Below are 12,956 nucleotides of genomic sequence, written 5' to 3'. Positions count from 1 at the left end.
TGGCATTTATGAAACAAAATTGCGAAAAAAAAAAAATTATTAGTGATGCATATTTTTGGCAGCGTTCACTCAAAAACTGAGATCAATGTGGCATATTACCAATCAGTTCCAAAAAGAAAGACAAAACCTATGCTAACTGAAAGAAAACAAGTTGACAAAAAAGATTGAAATATTTGGTAATTATACAGAATAATGAGACATTTCCTAGCGAATTTTTTGATGGTTGGTCATTTTTGATCAGGAAAACCAGAAGTTTGGGGGGAAATCTCGAAAAAAGTACAAAAATATCACTTTTTGGGGGAAGTTGTTAGACCCTGTGTAAGCAAAGTGAGTTTTAGTCCAATGCAATAACATTAAGCATTTTTCTTTTTTTGGGTCCTCTCTGGGTCAAAACATGAAGGTTAAAGTGATGACTTGTGTCATTCCAAACCGTATGGCTTTCTCTTTTCTGTGGAACACAAAATACTTTCTGATGGCACTTACATGAACACATGCCTATAACTTTGATCAGTCCTCTACAGTTATAATGGACAGTGAGTCAGACCCTGGTTGGCACTGAGCTGTCAAAGCGATCCTCTCTGGTAGTACAGATCAATCTCCAACAAATCATTACATACATATTACTGATTTATTGTTATGGCATGACTGTGCTGCACAAAGGCATATAGTGTGTCCGTTCTGCTCATCAATAATTGAACTTTTGCAAAGTGAGTGGACCCTTGCATGCACATATATTCTGATACAAACACTTCCTGGGAAATATTTATAGGATAATATTTTAATACCTTGCTCTCACTGGTGAACGGTGCAATTTGTTTATTTTTATTAAATAACTTTTTTAAAGTAATTTAAGTTATGTAGCAAAATCCTGCAGATTTGCTTTAAACAACATTAGGAAGTTTAGGGCCTATGTTGAAGATTACATGCTACACAGAAACATGACACAACACTCTTGGTTCAAGCTCTTGTTCTGTCCAGACTGGACTATTACAATGCTCTCTTGGCAGGTTTTCCAGCCAGTTCGATCAAACTTCTGGATACAACTAATCCAGAATGCGGCTGCAAGATTGGTCTTTAACAAGCCGAAAAGAGTGCACGTCACACCTCTGTTCTTCACTTTGCACTGGCTAGCCATTCAAGGCATTGATGTTTGTCTACAAAACCACCACTGGCTCAGCACCCCTTTACCTAAATTCACTACTTTAGACTTATGTGCCCTCCAGAAGCTTGCATTCTGCAAGCGAACAGGGCATTATAATGCCTTCCCAATGAGGCACAAAATCACTTTCACTGACTTTTACCTTAACTGTTCCCTGCTGGTGGAATGACCTGCCCAACTCAATCCGGGTCCTTAGCCATCTTAGAGAAACGGCTAAAAAATAAAAAAAAAATTAGTCTCTTCCATCTGCACCTGACCCTATCTACTTGTTTTCTTTTTATTTATAAAACAATTGACCCTCTAATACTAGCATTCTCTATTCGTTTGACTTGTTTTTTTATTATTATTAAAAAATGACACTCTGACTATAGCATTCTTCATTCTTTTTCTATTATACTTATAAAAAAAAAAACTTTGTTTCTTGTACTGCACTAGACTAACTGAGACTTGTCACAGCACTTAAATATTATTGCTTCTATTCTCCTCATTTGTAAGTCCCTTTGGATTACAGCATCTGCTATGTAACTAAATGCACGTATAAAATGAACAAAAAATAATTTATTAAAAATATTACCACGCGCACTTCCATATTTAATGTTTTTAAATCAAGGCTCTCGCTCACAAAGGGTGCATTTATTGGATCAAAAATACAGTAAAACAGCAATATTGTTTAAAATAACTTCTATTTGAATATATTAACTATTGGAAACTGTGATGCATTTTTTTTTTTTTCAGGATTCGTTGATTAATCAAAAAGTTCAAAAGAACAGCATTTATTTGAAATAGAATTTTTTTGTAACATTATAAATGTCTTGTTTTGGTCGGTTGGCCACTCACATGTTAATTTGATCCATTCAATCTACTTGCACTTTACACAGATCATTTACATTCGCTTTGATCATCATGTACCCACCTTCACGTCACTTGAAACTTCTATGACTTTTTTGTCTGTGGAACACAAACAGAGTTATTATCATAACATCAAAGCTTCTCTTATGCATACAATGAAAATGCATCCTGATCACTGTCAAGTTCAGCTGTAATTTTGCTTGGTTTAAAAAACATCATGTTCAAACAAGATGTGAACCCGTGTCCCCTTGCACGATAAATAAAAACCAATATACCACAAGACTAACACAACCTAAGCTCTATGACTTACTTTCTTTTATGATGGATTTTTTTTTTACAAGCATGCAGATTTACATTTCACAACATGTTAATTGATGGTCTGGAGTTGTGTGGTTTACTTGTGAATTATTGTGATGTTGTCGCCGTTCTGACGGCACCCATTCACTGCAGAGGATCCATTGGTGAACAAGCAATGTAAATTTCTCCAAATCTGTTCTGATGAAGAAACAAACTCATCTACTCCTTGAATGGCCTGAGGGTGAGTAAATTCTCAGCAGATTTTCATTCTTTGGGCAAACTACTCCCTTAAGCTTAGTCCTAAAAGAGTTTAGAAAGCACACAGGTTGGCTTGTCACTCCAAACACTATACCAGGGCCGTCCTTTCCAAACAGGTCATCTGATGCTGTGTGTCTCACGCAGCGAGGACACAGTACACGCTCAAATCTCATTACCCACAGACAGTTAGGCTGGTCCGTCTTCATTTGCACGAACAGCATGCATCTAGTCCATTCCATTATTTATGCTGCTATTGACCCCCTTGTCTCCTTGTTCTGAGGGGAGATTACTCTTTCTGTTTGTCCGACTGGATCAGCATGAGATATCGTAAACGGCTTCATTATATGTCTTCAAAAGACTCAGCCAACAAAAATGGCATTCGTCATAGCAGATAACACCTCACAGGTCAGGATGCAGAGAGTCGTTTTCCCATTGCTGATCATCATACTCCATATGTTGCACTACTACATTTAGGTCTTTGCTAAGGCTGCTTCTCAAAAATCTCATAGACCTTTTGCTATATTGGTCTCTAGACAGGTGGTCAGACCTGTTAGTGCATATGGACACTTGTAGAAAGGAGTGAAAACTGGCAAGTGTCCCAACACAGAGCCCAAGTGTGCTGAGAGGATGGGGGGCTTGCTTTGCTGAGCATGTCCGGAAATTCAAGGAAACCAGACACCTTACAGTGCACATTTTACTTACATGAGCACAAAACAAAAAATAAGCCTTCAAGAATTAAAACGTTATTAAAATAAAAATTCTACAAAATTATACAATAATAGACAAGCTTCATAAATGGTACACTTTGCATCTAATTGAACCGCAAAATTGTCCAGCTCTAATAATAAAATGCACTGTCGTTCCATTTTAAATTCAGCTGATGTGTTTATCCATGAAGTGCTTTCAGCTGTGAACCATTCGATCTATTTGTTGTGGCCACAACAGATTATTGATGCACTGAAGCTCATCAGTGCAAATGATAAGGTTATATAATGGCATTAGGATACTGCAGACATTTATTTACATTTACCTTTATAAAAGCAATAAAATTGAGTCAATTGTATAGTTGCATCTAAAGCCTGAAAACCTCTGTCTGTCATTATTCACAATATATCACATCCTCAATTATTTTATCACTTAAGTTTTGTTCAGTATATTCAGTTTGAGGGGTCATGCACAACTTCAAATGTTGTGATTTTATATGAACCAGTGATATTTTGACATTATGTTCTAGTATTTATTAATTTGAATGAGCTTTTATTTGCATATTTTCACTTCATTTTAAATTTATGTTTAAGTTTTGGTAATTTTGCTGTGCTTTTGTCATTTTTTCCTCACTTTTTTCCCCATTATATTCAGTTCAAGGGGTCATGCACAACTTTAAATGTTATGATTTTGCATGATGGGAGAGATTAATAATTTTAGCAATATTTATTATATACTAGTATTTATTAATAATTTGAATGAGCTTTTATAGTTTTTTAAATTTGAATTTAGGTTTTATTAATTTTTTATTGCATTTCTTTTTCTTTTATTTTTTTTTTTAGTTTTTTTAGTTTTTTTTTTTTTAATTTTTTTTTTTTAATTTTTTTTTTGTGTCATATTTAATTTAAAAAAGCACAAATATTTAAATATTTTTAATTGTAGTAACTTCTGTAGTTTTATGATTTTCTATTTGTCTAATTCTCTTTTAAATTTTGATCTAATATTTATATTTTATTTCAGCAATGTATTCAGAAAGCACTTTTTGATAGTTTTAGCTTTAGTTAACAATAACAATGTTTGGATTGTGGATTACAAATACTATACATGCACAGAATAAGCTCTAAAAGCAAAGCTTTTACATATTAGACCAAGCTTTGCTTTTTGGATCCTAAACGGTATCTAAACGCAGCATTTTGCTGTTTTTGTTCCAGTAAGCACCACATAGAGGCAGAGCATTTTGAGGTGCAAATACACTTGCCTAAAACCAGATTATAATGACTTCACCCATTATATAAAAGCACTACATGATCATGGGCACAATATAAATCAGCAGACACACAGCACAAAGCTTATTGTTTATGCTGGAATTTGAAGTGGATCTTTTACCTCTGAGAGACATCACAACAACAAATTTACCCTTATAGCATGAGTGTTTGTCTCTCACAAGGGGAACATCTTGTAAGATAACATTGTTTACAGTGGAATATTTTTTAGTACTGGTATGAATCATTTTACACACTCCTACACCCCTACACAAGTTGCATAATCTAAATATAACAGCCTAGTGTAAATTGTTTACAGGAAAAAAACACCTCAACACTGAATACAAAGTAAGGAGCTGGAAAAAAAAAAAAACATGTCTTTTTTTAGGATCATCCTTACGTAATAATGGATTATTAGCAGTGGAAATAAAAAGATGTAAAACTTGTGTTTTTAAAGTATGTTTGTTGTGTAATATTTGATTATTTGCAGTTTAAAGACAAAAAGCAATGACAACAAATTACAGTTTGCTTTGATATTCTAATCCAGTGGTTGTCAGTTGATACGTTGCGACCCATTTTTTTTTGGAGTTGGGGGCAAATGCTAATTGCAAATGATAAAATGTCACCACAATCATGTACATTTAAAATAAATGCAAATTAAACAGGATTATCAACACTTTTAAAATGGAGAAGTACTTCCCATATATTTTGATGATGACGTAAAAGGCTGTGTGTCCCATCAAACTCTATTCAAATTCACTTTGTAGAAGTAGAACAAATCTGACTGACATGAAACATGGACAAGATTAACAAAATGGCCTGATTCTCAAAAGTTATGAACAAAATTATGCAAGGTAAAATAACAGACCAAAGTAAGTTAAAGGAATAGTCCACCCAAAAATTCACATTTGATGAAAATATCCTCACAATCAGCCCATTCGAGATGTAGAGTTTGTTTCTTCATCAGAGAACAGATTTGGAGAAATGTAGCTTGTTCACCAATGGATCCTCTACAGTGAATGGGTGCCAACAGAATGAGAGTCCAAACATCTGATAAAAACATCATAATGATCCACAAGTAATCATTTGTTTAGAACAGTTTTGGACTGTTTTGACTTGTAAACGGTGTATATTTCTCTGCTGATTCAGATGAGAAAATGTTTTTTACGGGAAAAAGCTAATATATGGACATATTAATGATAGATTTCTTTCTTACAAACACACAGCTTTTCACTTCACAAGATGTTAACTGATGGACTGGAGTGGTGTGAATTACTTGTGGATTACTGTGATGTTTTTATCAGCGGTTTGAACTCATTCTGACGGCACCCATTCACTTCAGAGCATCCATTGGTGAGCAAGTGATGTAATTCTAAATTTCTCTAAACCTGTTCTAATGAATAAATGAACTCCTCTTGGATGGCCTGTAAATTTTCAGCAAATCTAAAAAACATTTGTGGGGGTGAACTATTCCTTTAAACACGGGTTTGATACTGTTGGGTCACCACTTAATGTCAAATGTAAAATTTTAATGAGTTTTGAAGCAAAACCAGTTAAGGAACACAACTCATGATGAGTGCACAATAAAAAAAAGAGAGAATTTCACAGATATTGATCTAAGAATATTTAATTGGAAAAGTCAGTTTCAAAAATACAAGGCAAATCCAGGGAAAGTGGTGCTTACAGCTTACCGAGTCGGGTAACGTGGCCTTCTCACAATTGCAATAAATAACTACTATAGCACAGACATTGATTTCACCTCTTCAAAATCCATCAGTGAAACACACTCATAATACCATGACCAAGTGAAGCAGAACACATTTAAGCTGCACTGAGTGATGGTTCAGTGTTTCCATTTTCTCAATCATGTGGGGCGGAAACTAAATCGGTTAAGACTTTGAGTATTAGCCAGTATGTTCCTCTATTAATATGCATAAGCAAATTAACACAAGAACATACTGGACATATGGAATTAACATATGCATGTGCACAAAAGTCATTACAAATGATCTATCTACTACAATAACAATGTTTAACATTGCAAAAAATGCACACTTGGCAACTTAACACTATTCGCACAAAACAAGAAAAAATTATAAGCGCAACAACAACAAAAAGAGAGAGATTTGGCAAAACACAAAATAAGAAATTTTTAACTGAAATGGCACATTAATCAGTGCTAAAATTATGGACCTGATGCCGTTAGTACTTTTTAAAAATAGCTGGAAAGAAGCGATACATGATTGCAAATAATAAAAACTGCAAGTTAGTGCATGAGTATATGGCTTAAACCAAGCTGACAGATAACTGAGCAAATAGCACGCCAAAATTATTTCAACAAACATCCACAAATCAAAGCATAAGATATTAAAACACTATATCCATGAGTAATACTAAGCTTCAAAGGAAATGAAGAACTTAAAAAGTCCAGTGAGAATAGCGAGACCCGGCTGAGGTGGTAGGATCTCTGCGGTTTAAATAAGAATGGAAAAGAATCTGTAAATTGGTTGAACGTCGACCCTGTCACGGTAAAGACTATGTACAACAGGAGGGCTGCAGTCCATCGGCAGGGGAAAAGCTCCCATTCACATGGCTCAGTTACACACAGTAAGACAAGTGTTTTTTGAATATTCACGTTTTATGTCTAATTCCTAAACTAATATCCCATAGGCTGGACTGGTCACCTCATCGAGACGGACTTCATAAAGCATTGCACAAAACACAGGTGTTTTTCAGGTCTGCACTGATTCAAAGCGGACATGGATGCGGTTTTCCTGGGAGATACATGACTAACTGATACTAAACATTAACATAGTTTATGTGGGTTAACTTTCTGTTACACTGAAACTACAGGAACCATTTCAGCACTATATACCTAGTTATGTGTACATAAGTGAGCTGACCGTGTCACAAGAAACTGAGGCTATGAACATGCAGACACCGATGGCTTTACATTGCAGATTTTCGTTTTGCATACAGGAAACAGGAAGAGTTTCTCACATCAAGGATGGGGGAAGTGCCAGAATGAGCTTCCTATCATACATGAAACCTCCTCCTGCTGGTTTAAATTAGCCCTCTGCAGACCTTGTGTGGAAAATGGGTCATCAAAATAGATGTGTTTGTTTGTGCGGTGTGTTATCTAGTGTGTTCTGAACCGGGTGTGCAAATGTGAGTTTGTTAGCGGGATCTGTGGTTGTGTTCTGCGTTTAATGCTTTAATGGTCTCTTGGTGCGCTCCACTCTACCTGTGCAAAAGGGAACTGGAATAGCTGGACTAGTCTAAACATAGTTTAGGACAGACGGTCTGAGGGACTATAAGAAAGCACTGGGGTTCGCCCTCGGGTCCTTTTGGTTCCTGTAGCGCATGGCCAGCCAAACTCCTAAGATCTGAGAGAAAGGATAAAAATATAGATTAGAAACAAAATACTGGTGCATAATAGCTGTAATAAGCAAAAAGTCATTCAAGTCCACGTGCTAAAGTGATTCCATCATTTAAGGCAAATTAACACTTGAATGCATGGCTGAAAGTGACATATTTATATATAAGCAATATGATTAAATAAGAGATCAATGTTCAATATTAAATAAACAAATTTTCCTAAAATAATATTATATTATAATTAGGCATGGGCCGTTATGAGATTTTTACGGTATGATAACCTTAAGCAAAAATATCCCAGTACCACGGTATTGTTGTTACAGCTCTGAAATGTGTTATTTTTAAATGACTGGGTAAAAAAATCTCAGAGTAGTTACCACAACTTTGTTGATCCTTGCACATGTGACCCAGACAACATGTGATCTGAACTAACCTCTGTAAAGCTGAAAAAGAGGCCGACTCCTCCAAGGATCTTCAGAGCTTCTGATGAATGCTGAAGCATCTTTTCACCGCAGGTGAGGCAGGAGCTCTTTTTTACACATGGCTGCAGGAAAAGAAAACAGGGTATTCATCTTCATTTTTCACATTCGGGTAACTCAGCATTCACCAATCAGGTTTCGTGTTATTATCAGATACAAATGCACCATAAACTGTAGCGGGTTGATCAGACAATTTCTCACAGTCTAAGCGAGCCAGAATAAGATGTGGACCAGATTAAATTCTTGCAGCTCGTGCTTTTTGTCATGCTCACCCCCTTTCCTACCCAATTTCCTTTTCTTTCTCTATTTTATCTGTTCACTAAAGTGTCAAATAGCCAAAATAAAACAAAAGCGAACACAAGGATATATTCTTACAGCATCACAGAGTTGAAAGTCAGACATAAACACTCCCAGGTTCTGTGTATTGTTGAACAAGCCACAGCAGTCCAGCTTCTTCTCAATGCTGATTCTTGTGTTGTCATTCATCATTCCCCAGGATGAATTCAGCAGCTTCTCCTGTTTTGGGAATGTGACAAGACAAAAACCAGGAATCACACTCAGTTTCTCAACAAACAATTGTGCAACAACAACAAGAGTGCTTTAAAGTTAATTAGGATTACCTGTTGACCCTGGTTCATGGCCAGGCAAGAACAGGAAACTCCAAACTGGAAGAGGAACACAACGAAGAGAATGACCATGTACTGTGGAAAAGCAGTCGTGGTCAAGGACTTCACAAGATTCAGAAAGAAGAATATAGAATTGATGTTTTATAAAAACATGTAGTACAAATGCTGCTAAAGGATACAAAGAAAAGCATGACTTGGTGATGATTGACGGCTCCAATGAGTCCCACAATGGCGATCAGCAGCAGAAAGAAGCCCACGGCAATCACGCCACCAATGATGTGGATGCTGGAGACAATGCCAAAGCCTTTCCCCCATGCTGCTACCACAATCAACAGGAGACCCACCAGCTGACGATGAAAAAAGACCAATCAGAAACACGTCACAACCTTCCGTATACATAAAATTTTATTAAAAATAACAATATATTTTGTCTAAAGTGGAACTGAAATGGTGCTTACAGCATAGTTTACTTCCATAATATGACATTTTCAAGTTAAATTTATGAGGAACTGGAACTTTATTTGTAGAGTTTTTTTAAAGTAATAAATAAATGAATAATTAAATACAAACAAACAATAAAAACACCATACTGGCACTGTTACAATAAACATTCATTTTAACTGAATTAATTTGTTTACAATTTTTTTCCATAGGATTGTCTGAAAAAATAAAACTAAATAAAAAAGTTAAAAAAACAAACAAAATAAAACAAATTAAATCCAACAAAAATAAAGTAAACAAAAAATTGATTGAGAAACGAAATAAAACCAAAACAAACCCAATCAAAATTAAACAAAACAAAAGGAAATAAATATAAAATAAATTAATTAAACAAAAGTAAAACCAAACCAAATTAAATAAATTTAATTTAATAAATAAAATAAAAATAAAATAATAATTAAAAATAAAAAATTAGGTAAACTGAAAAAAAAAAATATATATAATATATATAAGTTACAATAATATTTGTTGCACACACATATCACACTTTGGCAAACCAACAATTATAAAATAAGTTACAATCAATAGTGCATGCAAAAAAGATGGTAAATTATGAATGTTCATCAATGGGCATGGTCTCTCTCCATATGACCATGTAGTTGGAGAGAATGTAGTTAGCTAGAGAAGGACTTGAAGAAATAACAAGACAAACAATGCACTGATGAATCATTCACAATAAGGCTATTAGAGTAAACGGTCAATTTTTATTTCATGTTGACTTTAAGTGAGGCCTACAGTTGTTAAAACTATGGGAATTTTGCAGTGCCTAAAGACGACTATTGCATTTAAATTCATCACAACTACTGTGACAGAGACATGAAGCACAGCTCGCATGCTGTTATGCTTCTAAAATGTGTATAACTAACTACACATCATTTCTATAAGCTAAACTGTGATTAGGGTCAATCTACAGTTCAAGGTTTTGTCTGAAATCTATATAACCCAAAGCAAAGGGCAGCAAGATAAAGACTAGGTACAGAGAGCAACATGATGTGTATCAACATAACCTAACCGAACAGCATTACTGTCATAGACAGCATATCACAAAGCCAACCGAATAATGTGCACACAGTCCCTCCTTAAATGGCAGCATGAGGTGTATGATTATGGCCTTACGGAGAACATTGCAAAACCAAACCAAACACACCACAAAGTGGTCCAAGTGATGAAGACCCTGATTTGTATGTTCAAAACCCATATTTAAATCAACAAATTTACAGTACACTCATTACAAAAGCAGTCCCTATGGACAACCTGAGGTGAAGCTTCTTTACCTTTAAAGGGTTAGTTCACCCAAAAATTAAAACTATGTCATTAATGACTCACCCTCATGTCGTTCCAAACCCATAAGACCTCCGTTCACCGTCGGAACACAGTTTAAGATATTTTAGATTTAGTCCGAGAGCTTTCTGTCCCTCCATTGAAAATGTATGTATGGTATACTGTCCATGTCCAGAAAGGTAATAAAAACATCATCAAAGTAGTCCATGTGACATCAGAGGGTCCGTTAGAATTTACTGAAGCATCGAAAATACATTTTAGTCCAAAAATAACAAAAATTATGACTTTATTCAGCATTTTCTTCTCTTTCGGGACAGTATACCGTACATACATTTTCACATGTATGTGACAGAAAGCTCTCGGACTAAATCTAAAATATCTTAAACTGTGTTCAGACGATGAACGGAGGTCTTACGGGTTTGGAACGACATGAGGGCGAGTCATTAATGACATAATTTTGGGTGAACTAACCCTTTAAGGCCTTTAACCACTAGACTACACCACCCAAAGTCATTTAGCAATGCAACTTCATTTACAGCTCTGACTGAGTGCAAAGTCCCTTATTTTTGGCAACGTGTGACACCATGATTTTAACCCATCATTGTCATCACTCGTGTGAGTCAGAGACATTACGGAAGTATGATCAGTGACTCAGTCCTGTGTGTATCATATTAAGCAAGCATGCAAACTAACATTTGAGCCTGACAAATACATTCATGAAGCTGCCAGACCAAAATCTTCCAGGGTAATCAACAGTGAAATAGACACACCTACATATATATATATTTGGGACATTTAAAAATACACTTATTCAAAGAGGACTCGAGTTGTTAAAAACATATTACACAAACACGGGGCGGTTATGCAACCGTGGATGGCGAAATATAATTCAGAAGATTCGCCAACAAACAAACAAACAAACTAAAAAAACTTAATATCAACACCCAAGCCTGTTTTTATTCCCTTTAAAAAAGGTTTTGTTTAACTAACGTTAGTAAGTTACCGCCTATGACAACAAGCAGCTAAGTTAGCTGATTCATTTACTGATAGCTATAAAACAAAGACCTCGCCTCTATAACCTAGCATCAGACACCTTTATATTGAATATAAATACAGCAAAATGTTCATAACACGCCTTAAATCCAGTACAAATTACAAAAAAGGGAAATAACTAATGTTTCAAGTATTTATACCGGATTAGCCGCTGCTAACGGGCTAGCTGAGCTAAATATACACGTATGTGCGACTCACCATATAAACTACATTTAGCGAACAGAGGGCGTTTTTCGAGCACGTAAATCCGCCACAAACCATGTTGAATCTTCGGGCATTTACTGGTGAGATGAAATGATATGTTAAAGATGTTGTTTTCGCTGCTGTGAGTGCGTTATAAGCTGCTCTTTCTTCTTCTCTTGTGGTAAGCAATATTACGAATCGTTCATTGGAATCGAATCTTTTCTATGAATCAACTGAACTGAATCGTTCCTAGCTTGTGGTCCAGGGCTGCGTTTACCAGCCACCAATGCGATGCTTTTGAGAAACGCAGCCCAGATCTGGAGTCAGCGACTAAATTAAATTGAGCATTGTTTAATGCCAATGTAAATTATATTTTGGTTGTAAATAACTATAATGTTTCAATAGTTGAATCACGGCTGCAACTAACTCAACTAAAAGACATGAAATTAGCATTAACTACTATTGTTAATTAAACAGAAATGTGTTCCTCCATACAGAAACGTTTTTTAGAGGATGTTATGAAACTACGTGATGACGCACGTAAGTAAAGGAATCACTAAAAATCCTTCCGTTTTAATTGATTCTTTTTACATGAACAGTTCCAAAGAACTGATTCGCGAAACTCGGTTCATCTCTTGCTGAACTAGCCGGTGACGTCAATCGGAACCGCAGCCCCTCTAGCGGCAGAACTTTCGCTCACGCGCTTCGCTTGTAATACACGCGAATAGACGCTAGGAGAGGGAATTTCCTAAAACATTTTCGTTGACATAAACCCTACCGCATGAAAAACATACAAATAACAGCCAGCGTGTCCAAAATATTAACTCATTAAAAAAAATTGACGGTGGAAAAAATAGAGGTCGCTTCCCTTTCTTACCTTAATATTTTTTAAATGAAGGAAGTGTCTAAAATTTATTTTTTAATG

General features: G+C 35.5%; 1 protein-coding gene across 1 annotated transcript; it reads right to left on the bottom strand.

Annotated features, from left to right (window-relative positions):
- Positions 1-6,141: 6,141 nt before the first annotated feature.
- LOC109078876 (tetraspanin-31-like) lies at positions 6,142-12,236 on the bottom strand. The gene is made up of 6 exons (XM_019094057.2): positions 12,047-12,236; positions 9,193-9,360; positions 9,008-9,088; positions 8,763-8,903; positions 8,342-8,452; positions 6,142-7,916 (listed from the first exon to the last, which is right to left on the bottom strand). Exons 1-6 carry the CDS (start codon positions 12,107-12,109, stop codon positions 7,842-7,844), a joined length of 639 nt encoding a protein of 212 aa, XP_018949602.2. The 5' UTR covers positions 12,110-12,236; the 3' UTR covers positions 6,142-7,841.
- Between the last annotated feature and the right edge of the window lie 720 nt (positions 12,237-12,956).

This window comes from Cyprinus carpio, chromosome A23, assembly GCF_018340385.1.
Source record: "Cyprinus carpio isolate SPL01 chromosome A23, ASM1834038v1, whole genome shotgun sequence".
Lineage (NCBI taxonomy): Eukaryota > Metazoa > Chordata > Actinopteri > Cypriniformes > Cyprinidae > Cyprinus > Cyprinus carpio.
The sequence above is the reverse complement of the archived record's forward strand: the minus strand, read 5'-3'. Positions and strand labels throughout refer to the sequence as shown.